Source organism: Chaetura pelagica, unplaced genomic scaffold (assembly GCF_000747805.2).
Source record: "Chaetura pelagica isolate M959 unplaced genomic scaffold, ChaPel_1.0 scaffold21, whole genome shotgun sequence".
Lineage (NCBI taxonomy): Eukaryota > Metazoa > Chordata > Aves > Apodiformes > Apodidae > Chaetura > Chaetura pelagica.
This window is the reverse complement of record NW_009952251.1, coordinates 3,412,272-3,424,931: the sequence shown is the minus strand read 5'-3', so window position 1 is coordinate 3,424,931 and position 12,660 is coordinate 3,412,272. Positions and strand designations below refer to the sequence as shown.

Here is a 12,660-nt window from a genome sequence, read left to right as displayed (position 1 = left end):
GGTCCTGAGTGAGGGGCAGCGGTGCCGTCCCGCGCCGTCGGGAGGAACCCAGCTGTGGGACCGTCGTGGCCCGAAGCCGGTCCCGGGCTGTGGGGTTGGCGCCTTTTGTAAAAGAGTTGCGACCTGATGGAGGTGTGGGGTGAAGCAGGACAGGCTCAGAAGAAAATGCCAGGCGGTGCCACTCAGGTTTGGGAGGGAGGTACGAGCTTTCGCTGTCACTTGTCTCAGACAGGCTGCGTTTACGTGCAGGCAGCACGACAGGTCACGTCTGTGGGGGGAGTGGACACCGAGATCTCCGGTGGAAGCATTGATACTTTTCCTAACAAATGGCAGATTTTTACTGTATAATCTTTTAAAACTGTTGATTCTCTTCAGCCACAGTCCAAAAAGGACTAAGCCCAGCAACGTCACCAGCTTTGCAAAAACTAGTAAGCGGGACAGCAAGTAAAGACGTCCACCAAGCTTCACGAGCCAGCTATACTCCTTTCCCAAACCACCTGGAAACTCCTGGTTACAAGACCCCAGCAAGCGAGACACCCATACCCACAACCTAGGATGCTACATCCATCACAGACAATTTACTGCAGCTTCCTGAAAGAAGGAAACCATCTGCTTTCTTATGAATATTCGAGTTACCAGCAAGGCAGTAGTAAACTGGCAGAGCACAGCTGTCTGGAAATTGGATTTGTGAGCCATCTGCAGTAAAGGGGTGTCTAGATAGAGCTGCCAGAGTGGAATCCAGTGGTTACAAGATCTGGGACCAGAACTACTCTAGACTACATAGGTAAAGTAGCTTGTGATGTGCTTTTTGGAAGCAGAGTAGTGCCTCCTGTGGTATAGTTTCCCTTGAAGCTGCATGGATAGGATAGCTCAGGGCTGCTGTAGGAAAAGGATGCTTCCTGCAATGGCAGAGATGATTCTGGACTCTCAGAAAACAGCATCAATTTTCTGAAGACATCTAAGATGGCTGTACATTTAACTACCTTTCTGTACAGATAAGTCTATTTATAAAAAGTACACCTTCCTAAGGTTGAACTGGACTTGCTTCCAGCTTGTCAAACTTCTTTGGTTTTGTACTCTACAGAAGGGGGGATATAACCATATATATATATATATATAGAGACGTGACCCAGTGATGGAGATAAACAGATTGTGTGATCACTAGGATACAGATAATTAGTTTTTAAAAAAATTGTCAGAGCCTGGACTTGAGCTCCACCTTGGGCACCAATAAATCTGTCACAGTTTAAGGCTGGGCATGTTAAAATGGACAATAGATGCTATTAAACCTTTCAATTTCCAAAAGGGGAGAAAAGGAGAGAGAACTGGAAAGAAATTACAACAACTTTAATGAAACCATAGCTATAAAGCAATAAAAAAAAGGACTACCGTAGAAAGGGTACAGAGAAGCTGTGGTTGAGAACCAGCAGCTGTTAGACCAACTTCATGATACTGTTAAAACCAGCCATATGTAAGAGGATCCATTTCCTTCTGCTCTCCTTCCCTTTCTACAGAATAGGATTTGCCTTGCTGGTTGTGCTCAAGCTTTCCTTCACACAGGTTTTGGGAACACTCGCCCTCTTCTGCAGCTGGCAGAAGGGAAGGGACTGTGGCTTTTGGAGTCTGCAACCATGAGTGTTTCAAAACTTCATCTATGCGCAACCTCTGAGACGCATTGGGCTGCAGCAATCGGCAGATGAGATCCTTGCACTCTCCAGTCAGGTGTTTTGAGTCAGGGAAAGGAACCTTGTGTCTTTTCTGAATACGGACCAGTTTCTTGACATTGGGATGATTGAATGGCATTGCAGCATGGAGCATTATATAAAGGATGACACCAAGGCTCCATATGTCTGAAATCCTGGGGTCATAGGGAATGCACTGTAGCACTTCTGGGGCTGCATACGCAGCAGTTCCACAGAAGGTTTCACTGAGAATAAGTGTTCCATTTTTATCCCAAGACAAGGATTTGGAAAAGCCAAAGTCTGACAGCTTGACATTGAGGTCTGCGTCAAGAAGGATGTTCTCGCATTTCAGGTCCCTGTGAGCAAAGTCAGAGTTGTGGCAGTGCTCTATGGCAGAGGCCAGCTGCTGAAACCTGGTGCAAGCCATGTCCTCCTTCATAGCTCCCATGAGCTTGAGGTAGTGCAGGAGGTCTCCCTTTTCTGCCAGCTCCATCACGATGTACACTTTGGCAGATGATGTCTCAAAAATCTCATAGGTTTTGATAATTGAGGGGTGGTGCAGACATCTCAAAGCCTCTACTTCCCTGGGGAGAAATCTTTCCCGGAACTTCTGAGAAGTTTTGCTCTTGTTGATTACCTTGATGGCCACATTGCATTTCAGCCGGTCGCTGTAGGCAGATTTCACTTTGCTGTAAGTGCCTTCTCCTAGGGTGTTGCTCAGGCTATAGCCCTTCTTTCCAAGCACCACAGCCTCATCCATGGTGGGAGAGCTGGGGGAAGCTGCATGAGGTGGTGCTGGTGTGCACCATACATGGTGGCACGTGGCATGCTTATGGTTTTCCTGGCACACCAACACTAGCCACTCTATGATGTCACAGACAGTCACCTCCATGAAGTGGCACTTGGAAGGACCTTTCAGTCCTGCTGTAAAGCTACTGGATGATGTCATGCAGGGCAAAACCTAACATCAGGTTGCTCAGAGGCACTGGTTGTGCTCTGCCTTCTTCATAAAACAATGTTGATATTCTGTTTTGCTAACAGGATGCAAACTTAAATGTTTTCCTTTCCTAAAATCAACCTAAACCTTTCTGCATTTATATTCACATCAGTTGAAATTTTGTTGGTCATCATGTTGTATGTCTCGGATGATCTTTCAGGTCCCACTTGGGCTTGCTTCTGGTGTACATTGGCCTTGTTCCTTGTCAGCCAGCTTTCCTTAAAATGGATGGGATGCTGCTTTTTTTCTTTTCACCTGGACTGTTTTTTTAACGGGCTTTTTAGGTGAGGGAGTTGGCTTCTCCTAAGTTCATTCCCTTGTTAATTCCCATTTTTTAGCTCATATGATTGGCTGCTGCTTTAGGCTTTGCAGCTTGCTTTTTCCTAAATCCCTGTGTGGCAGGGAAGTTATGTGTTGACTGTCAGCATCTACTGTTCCTGAGAAAGGCTCACACCAACACCTTCCTCAAAACTGCTCAGATGATTACTGGTTTGTATGTTGATTGTTTCACTGTAGTAAACCTCTGGGCCTTTTTGTGCTGATTTCAGCTTTTCAACTTTGTTTTTACAGCTGCCATGTTCATGGCTCGAAAGACTTGATGATTGTAGCACACAGGGGCTGGGGACAATCCTGCGTTGTCCACTGGCCTGAGTGACAGTGTCATTTTGAGGAACAGAACTGATACTTCTGACAGCCAGTCCAGGGCTTTTGTTTAGCTTTTGGTTTTTTCCATTCCCCTTCATTGAAACTTGCGGCTACTTTTCGTAAGTAGCCAAAAAAATGCCCTGAGAGCCATTTTAACCATACACAGGCTGCACTCAGAGCTGTGGTTGCTCCAGGATGAACTGACCTTTGAGTGTGGGATGAACACTTCTGCATTCTGTGTGATCCAGCCTGGAGAAGCACCAAGCACCTTTTAGGAGGAAGGAGGCATAGCCAGATGTTGAAGGTTCAAGTTAAACATGAGGAAAAACTTCTTTACTGTGAGAATAACAGAGCACTGGAACAGGCTGCTCAGAGAGATTGTGGAGTCTCCTTTGGAGACATTCCAAACCCATCTGGATGTGTTCCTGTGTGATCTACTGTAGGTAATCCTGCTTTAGCACAGGGATTGGACTAGATGATCTTCAGAGGTCCCTTCCAACTGATGACTCTTATGACTCTATGTATACATTTCTTGCACCATGCCTGAGTACAAGACAACCCATGTAACACTTTTCCTTCAGCTCTGACTAATTCATAGGTCTTTTCTGGATACACTCCCCAAAGGCTACGGTAATATCTCTGCAGAAATGGCAGTCTGATAGCATCTCATGCTTTGTTAATAGTAATTCTACAATTTTGATTTAAGACACAGAATTCTGCTTTCTTAATTCTAAATAAAAAAAAAGATCTGCTTATTTTGGTGAACTTCCATCTTACTGAATTTTGAAGACAAATCACATCACTTCAATGCCACCTCTGACTCAGAAGATAAGAATGCCAGGGAAGAGAGCATACTTGCTGTATTTTGTTGATTCCAGTCCAAACTAGGACACTGGACCATAAGACACACATGTCCATTCAGGATAGATTTTCATAATACAGAGCCATCTACTCAGGCTAATATTAAAATGAATATATGCTTGATTTGTATAATATAATGACTCTTAGCAGCTTATCTACAGTTTACATTAAACTCAGGTACCCTAAAATTTGCAATCAGCTATTAAAAATGCACTCATTGAAACAGTATCTATGTTGCCTATTTAAAGTAAATATAATAATTAAGGTATATCTCATTTTCAGAGCACAAACATGTTGATGTCATAGTTGATTCTTACTTATGGTGAGACCTAACTGCACAATATTAGCATAATAGAACATCCTGGAACTGGGAAAAGATACAATGCCCTACATCTGCTTCAAATGCAGAAAGAACTAACAGGCTTTAATATAATCAAGAACATGAACCTCAAGATTCATCCAAACCCTAAAACGTTTTCCTAATGTAAGGCAACCAATCTATCAGAACAACTGAAAACTACACACTGTTCTGCTACAGCCTTTGCTAAATCTTCTGTAGTTTTTGTTTTTCCAGTTCTAGGGGCACATCCTACATGTAAGTTTAGTGCACTGAATTGGGTTCTGGGTATAAAGTAATGGAAAAAACATAGAAATTTTCATGCTGTTTTGCCAGCTGCTCTAAATTGTACCACAACTTCTAAAAATGCTTCATCTCTGCATTTCCTATGATGGTAAAATTTACTTGCTTCTGGCCAGCTGTAGTTTTCAAATGTGTAGTAATGTATGAAGTTTGTTTCATGTTCACAATAGAGAATAGCTTGCTTTCCACTTTCTAAATCTAAATCGTCTTATTATTTATCACTAATTACAGTTTCATAGAAGATTTTCACAAATTTAAATATTAAAATATTAATACAGGACAAATTCCACCAAAATAAAGAAATCCTATTCTAATTGTGCTTACCAGAATGTAAAAAAATACAGTTCTGGGTAACCTACACTCAGGACTCATTAAAATAACTCAAGTAACTAAATTTTTGCTTATGTAGTACATTCAGTAACTTGCAGTTTTATCTGTGGCATCTGTCTGTTAGTGGATTAATAACCATCCTTGGGATACTGCCAAGATACTCATATCCATACTTCAGTCCAGCACAGATTGTCTTTGTTTGTAGATGCTCTTCCTAAGAAAAAAGGCATTAGTTTTCTAGATGAAATAATTTCTTTAAAACCCACAACTCAACTCTCTCAAGTTCCTTAACATGCTTGATGCTGTTATAAATAACTACATGGTAGACTAATGATTACTCTGAGACACTAGTTTAAATGCAACTCAACAAAACAAAACAAACACCAATTAATAGATACTAAAGCATCAACATGAAAAGACCATTTTTTACATTAAGTGTTACCTAAGAAAAAGATCCTAGTAACCATACTGCATAAAACAATTGTCTTATGTAGCTGCTTAGAAAGCTAACAGATTTTCTAAAAGGTAAACTGTTATGGTTTAAGTGGCCCAGCAGGTTGTTAACACCTGTATGAGGAATTAGAGAGCGGGTCTTTAGGACCCTGAAGGACCCAGGAGGGTTGGAACAGAGGGCTCAGTATTCCCTCCCATCTCCTGCCATACTCTATAAAAGCCAGCAGAACCAGAAGCTCAGCCCTTTTTTACTGTGCCTTTCCTTCCTTGCTGCTGCTCAGAGGTTCTTCAACTCGCCACTTGCTCTCCAGAATCCAACTCTTACCGGGTGCTCTGAGGAGCCCTGGAAGCAGCCTTGCTGCAAGAGACTCCCACCCACCTATTCCTGCCATCACCAAGATCAGTTTGGGATATATCTGTATATAAGTTTATATCTCTCTTCTTTCCCCCACGTGTTACTCCCTTTTCTGTGTTAATGTGAATTTGTTCCAGTTTCCAACCCTGATATCTCTCTTCCTTGTTCCCCTTTTATCTTCCCTTGAGAGGGTGGAGAGGGGATAACAAGGAACAGTTCTGCCCTCCAGTTTGTGGTTTGCCTTGACTATTAAACCAGGACAGTAAAAAAAGTAATCATGACCAATAGCTGTAGTTATGGTCAGTCTAAATACTCTTAGATATCTGATGACCCCTTCATACACATTTTTTTTTCATATTTCACATGCAATGTCTTCTGTATTATGGGAATTCTTATCCTGATTATTGTAAAATACTGTATCATACTGCTACCTAGCACCACCATTGTTATTTTTTCCAATAAATGCAACACACAAGTAACATTGACAAATCAGATTAAAACTTCTAACTGAAAATTATAATCTCTATAGCATTCTCTATGCTGCAGAATCAGTAAACCAAAACAGTCTGAGTGAATAAATTTTGTGTGTAACCCCCCCCCACCCCGCTAATTCAGCAAAGTTACTGAGACTCAGCAGTGATAAAAGAAGTAACTTTAATTAAAAACTGTTTGCAGCTGGCTACGGGACATTTTAGTTAGCAATCCATAAAATGATTGGATATAGGTATTCTCTTATCAGCAGAAATCTTCACAGTAGTTAAACCATTCTTTGTGTCAGCAAGCAAGCAGAAATTGATAAAACTGAACAGAAATTACCTTCTAAAAGGACTGAGAGTTATCACTTACCTCCCAGTAGTACCTAAGTTGGTTTAACCATTCAAAGCCACTCTCATCTCTGAACATCCCTAGCGTGAACATCAAAGCACAACCCGTGCTCCTGGAGTCGCTTAATTCTTATTGGGCAGCTTTCCTCACACCAAGGTGACAACATTCTCAATCTGTCTATAATCTTCTGTTACAGAAAACCCTCTAGTGCCTGAAAAAAAAAATAATGAAAAAAAAGTTGCACACCTAGTCTAAAATATGATTGTTTTTTTCTTACATTACTTTTAATTTCTCTATTAAAAGTTCCTACAATAGTAGTAGAATGCTCTTCATCCACTAGTAGTTCAATACAGGTTTGATTTGGTGTTTTGGGTTTTTTTATCTTTTTTACAGAATCGTATGTAAAACATCAGTGATTGATATATGGAAACAAAACAGCATACAGATTTTACAAAAAAACTTTAAGTTGATAAGCTAAGAAGCTTTAAAGAAATACAGTTGTCTGAACATCAGGTTCTAGCATTTTATAAGGCTTGTGACCAATTTATAGATTAATCATTGTTACATTTTTAAAAATTTTGCTCACCAAGTATGAGGTTTTGGGACCAAAATCAGACACACATTGAAAAGTGGGAAATAATGCAGATTTATGACTGACGAAGTCAAAACAAGCAAATGCTTCTACTCAGCTCCAGTTATAGGCTTGGGTTCATCTTTAACAGAATTTATTACAGTTCAGTTCTAGTTCAGGCTACTGTCAATACATTAACCGACTTGTTAACCATAACCTGATTCAAACCCATTCATGCTGCTCTGCCCAGCAAGTCTGCCCCTGTAAGCACACAGCACAGAAGACATATGCAGGATTAAAATAAGACAGATAAGCCATAAGAAACACCAGAAATCAGTAGGGGAAATTTTCAGACTTCTCAGTCTACTGAAGAGTTTTAAGAACTGCTGACAGTAACAACAATGAATACTGCAACTATGGACAGGAGAAATCAAAGATGTACCCAAATAATTTCCCCTAGGAAGAATTTTGTCAGCGCCCATTACAAAAATACGTCTCACTCAGACAAGTCTCTGATGGGGTCTGAAGGACACAGAGCAAAAGCATGTTGTAAGGGACAGATGAGAAGAGACAAGCTAGACTGCTGTGCAAAGCCCAGAAGGTGCAAAAGGTACCTGTAAGAAACAAACCCCTCACAGGGTGACAATGCAGATTTGACTCAGTAACCAGACTGCCGTTTACCTTCATTTTGGAGAATTCAGAAATAAATTCCAAATTCAGTTTCAGTTAAAAATACTGAACATTTTGAAATTATTTGCAATGTGCATTCAGATTTGGTTCAATTCTCTGCTCATTTTGCACATATACTTCCAATCTACTGAATAAAAACCCCAAAACTATGTATTTAATTGATCTTTATGGCTGTGCACCTCCCTAATACAATAATCATAACAGTGTTCCTTTGTACATTAAATACATTTACTTTCTGTTACTTGCCTCTTGCATCATATCAAACCAGAAAAACTGAATAACTACATCCTTTTCATCTATACATAAACAATTAAGCTGTCAGCATATGTATTCGTAATTGGTTTTACAAAACAGTTTTTAATGCACAAACAACTGTATAACTACCTTGTCAACAGAACGAGGTTTTGTTTCCTTTCTTAGCATGTTTATAATCAGCAAATAAAGTGCAACTATAAAGCAAATTAAAGCAGTGTTGCCATTTTTATAGATGGGATTCTTCCTGCTAGCTTTTTCTTTCATATGAGAAAAAGACAGGAGAAAACAAAAATTATCCTTCAGCAGAGATTTCCCATTTACAGTTCTGCTATGGCATGAAGAAAAAAGGGAATGCCATCATTCCCAGTCATTCAAAAGATCTCTGTAACTTTTTTGTCAGTCACACTGCAGTGTCAAGAGAAAAAAAAACTGTATCAAGAAAATAGTATAAATCAAGTGTATAAAAATAGTTTCAGAACCCTGTTAGAAGACCATCGCTAACTCAGGTTGGAGCCTGGATTTATTTTTTTCTTTGATTTCTTTTTTTTTTTATTTATTGACCACAAAGACAGAAAATCTTTGGTATTCTACCTTTTTTTTTAATTTATGGCAAGTGGATATTAAACCACTAGGTAATATAAGCCTTATTAATGTGCATTGCTTAAATTAGATATTTAATATGAAGGAATAATATAGGGTGATTCAAATTTCTGATGAAATGCTAAACAGATAAAGGAATTTTGTAATACACAGCAATTTTATAATACAATGGCATATAAATGCAAAAAAAAAAAGCACAGTCTGAAGTTAGTTTTATGCTTTATGAAAGTCCATTCATATAGACCGAGCATTCTTTTATGCCATGAAACTCAAACATTGCATTTGCAGGAACAGAGTGCCATCTTCTGGAAAATAATGCAGACTTGTTTAGCCAAAATCCACTTTAGATTTCTAAACTTATATACTGGCACTTACTCTCTCCTGTACATGCTAAAGATGCTTCTTTTTTTCTGCCAGTAATAACATACATCACATTTAAAAAATAATTTGTATTTGCTTAGCACTAAATATCTGAATTAGATTTTACTAAAACAGATCATTCAGCACACAATGATCAGAAACAATACTCAACAAAATTCTTAAATTCTTGCCCATTTTAATACAATTTCTTTCCCCAAAATGAATACTATTAATTTCACAGTTCCATAGGATAAATTGCTGCTTTCCTTCTAAATCTTTAGAAAGAAAAACAAAGAAAGGAGTAGTATAAATTAGAGGGAGAAAAAGAGAAAGGCAGAAAGGGAGGGACAGCCACATAATAGAGCTTACTATTATTAAAATAATCACACTGCTCTTGTAGGTCTCAAGTGTTAGTGGCTAACTGCGTAGACACACGCTGCTAGCACTCTGTGTGGTACACTTCACAGAACTGCAACACAGCCCAGTTTCAACAATAATCTGTAACAAAGCACTCCAAAAGCCTCTTTATAACAGCTGCATTAGTAAAATGTAAGACAGTTGGACAGATAAATAGTACACCAGTATATGTAAATATTATTTGATATCCATCAATTAAAGATACAGAAAAAATTAATAATATGACACAACTTAGTATCACAAGAAACATTTTTAGGTAGGGATAAACCATCCAATAACTCTGCACTTCTGCTCTCTCAGGAGTAGTTTCTATGCTTCAGAATATACTCATTGCTATAGATCTAGAGAATATCTGGCTAATGAAAGAATATCCCAAACAAAGACTGATACATCTTTTCAGCAATGAAATAGAACTAAAAGGAGTCTGATGCTGGTTTAATATTACATACTACACGTGCTTAGATGCCATTTGTTTATTCTCCAACACAACATTATTTGTATATTAGGAAAAAGTTATTAATATGAGGATGGTGGATCACTGGGACAGGTTGCCTAGAGAGTTGGTGAGGGCCCCATCCCTGGAGACATTCAAGGTCAGGCTTGATGGGGCTCTAAGCAATCTGTTCTAGTGCAAGACATCCCTGCTTATTGTAGGGGGGTTGGACTAGATGACCTTTAGAGGTCCCTTCCAACCCAAGACATTCTATGATTATAGCATAACATATGCAATTTAGAGGCACCATATTCTGCTCACGAAGCCCACAGGCCTATAGGATGCAATGTTGCTAGCCTATGGACAGATTGGTTTGGATGCAGATCTATACAAACACACTATGATAGAATAATAGTAAAAATTATGCTGAAAAGTGCCTCTAATTATCCACTCTCCTCAAAGCAGCAGTAACCACAAAAAAATGAGGTCAGATTGCACAAGGCCTCATCCAGGTGCAATCTGTTGCTTTTCTGGGCAACCTTCTCCCCTGCTTTGTCATCTCACTGTGAAGAACATTGTCATTATGCAGTCAGAATTTCCCTCCTTGCTACTTGGGAGCACTGCCTCTCCTGCTGCTGCTGCACAGCACCAAGAGGAATCCTGCACCATTTTCTCTCTAGTTCAGGAAGACCACAACTACATTCCTCTACCACCTTCTCTTCTCCAAGCTGCACATACAGAGTTCCCTTCGGCTCTCCATACACACTATGTGTTCCAGCCCCCTGAACCACCTCAGTGGTGGTCTGATGGACTCCAGGTTGTTAACAGCTTTACAGCTGTTGGATCAGAGCTGGCTCAGACAAAGCCACCTGAGGTGGTTCTGAACCTTGAGTATAGACATGCTTTGTTCTCAGTTTTTCTTGTGTAATGAGACTGAAATATAAAGCACATTGTTTCTCTAATCCAGATTCTAAAGCAGAATGCTATCAACTTCAACTAGTCTCTGAAAGGAATGATGGGAAAAACATATCTCTTGTATTGGAGAAAATGGGTTTGAATTCCTGGAAGAGTATTACCTGTTTTCTCTCAGTTACAAGGTTCACAGTATTAATTATTAAGATTCCTGGTTAGGAACAAACAACAGAAACCTGGGTATTTTTACAAATAAAAAGGGCTATAAAAATGACTAAGACTATATCTTGTCTACATATACAACATTACATGTTTGTTTAAAATATATTTTGTTGAAAAACACAAAATTCAGCGTGACAACTTCCACCCCTGAGCTGCTAGTACTGATAAACTCAGCACTGAAATTACTTTCATTGCAGACAGTGCCAATATTTTAAAATACTATACTGCAAAATTACTATTGGCAATAAGATATACTAAAAAGAGAGTCCTGGATAGCGAGAACTATCTCAGAGAGTTATGAGCAACTCATATGCACGTCCTCTAGAGCCAAGCCTCTAATATGCACCTCAAGAAGAAAAACACCTGCAGAAAAACTGATGAATTTTTAATTCACTGAAGGAATTTACTGAATTATTTCATATTTCATTAGAGGAAAACAAATCTGAGTGAGGATACCGAAACCAAGAGAGACTAAAAGAAGACTGACTTGCTAACAGGCAAACAACACGATTTCAGAAGGCAAACTCCTCCTTATAATGACATTAACCAACTACAAAGTAACCAGGCCACTAAAGAATACAAATCAATATTGGTTAATTCCCAGTACTTTAAAACCATATTTGTAGCTAAAAGCATCTATTGGTCTTCAGCATTTAAGTTTCCTGCAATTCTGAAAATAAACTGAATTAATTAAAATATCTTCATGCTTAAAAAAGAAAATCCAAACAAATCAAACAAAAAATGGGGAGAGGGCTTATTAAATAACATTTTGTACCACAATAAAGACGGAAAATAACTCCTGTGGTTTATAACGCGATACATTTAGGAAAGATTTACTCTGAGAACACTACCAAAACAGCAGCCCAAACCAGACACCTGCTTAAATTTGCACTGCCAAAGTAATCACAGGAAATATGGGAGACTGCAAGAACAACTACTTTGCTCCTAAAAACCCGATTTGAGGAGTTCACAGCACAGACACCACAGCTGAATCTTTCAGGAAGGTAGCCTGCAACTAAAGGGACAGAGTACTGAAGACTTGCTCTACAAACACAGCTGCCCCACCAGCTCGCCAATTAACGGTGCAAGCATTGACTCACCAGGCATTTAACAATATAAAGAAACAAATCAAACCAGCATAATTTAAGAAACTTAAATAAAGTTTGTCATTCAAGGTTGAAAAAAAAATCCAACACATTTCTTCTCAGAAGCAGCCCCCTGCAGTCAATAGATGCACCGGAGCCCTGGAACAATGAGTGCAGCCCAGGCAATTCTCCTAAGCCACCCAGCCCTGGCCTGCAGGCTCCCATGGGACCCTCAGACCCCCAAACCTGCAGCAGGGCCCCTCAGACCCCCCATACCTGCAGCAGGGCCCCCCAGGCCCCCCATACCTGCAGCAGGGCCCTCAGACC

General features: G+C 39.6%; 1 protein-coding gene across 1 annotated transcript; it reads right to left on the bottom strand.

Moving 5' to 3' along the window:
• Positions 1–1,455: 1,455 nt before the first annotated feature.
• Positions 1,456–2,442, bottom strand: LOC104397437 (testis-specific serine/threonine-protein kinase 2-like). Its single transcript, XM_010007398.1, has one exon. It carries the CDS (start codon positions 2,440–2,442, stop codon positions 1,456–1,458), a length of 987 nt encoding a protein of 328 aa, XP_010005700.1.
• Positions 2,443–12,660: the final 10,218 nt, after the last annotated feature.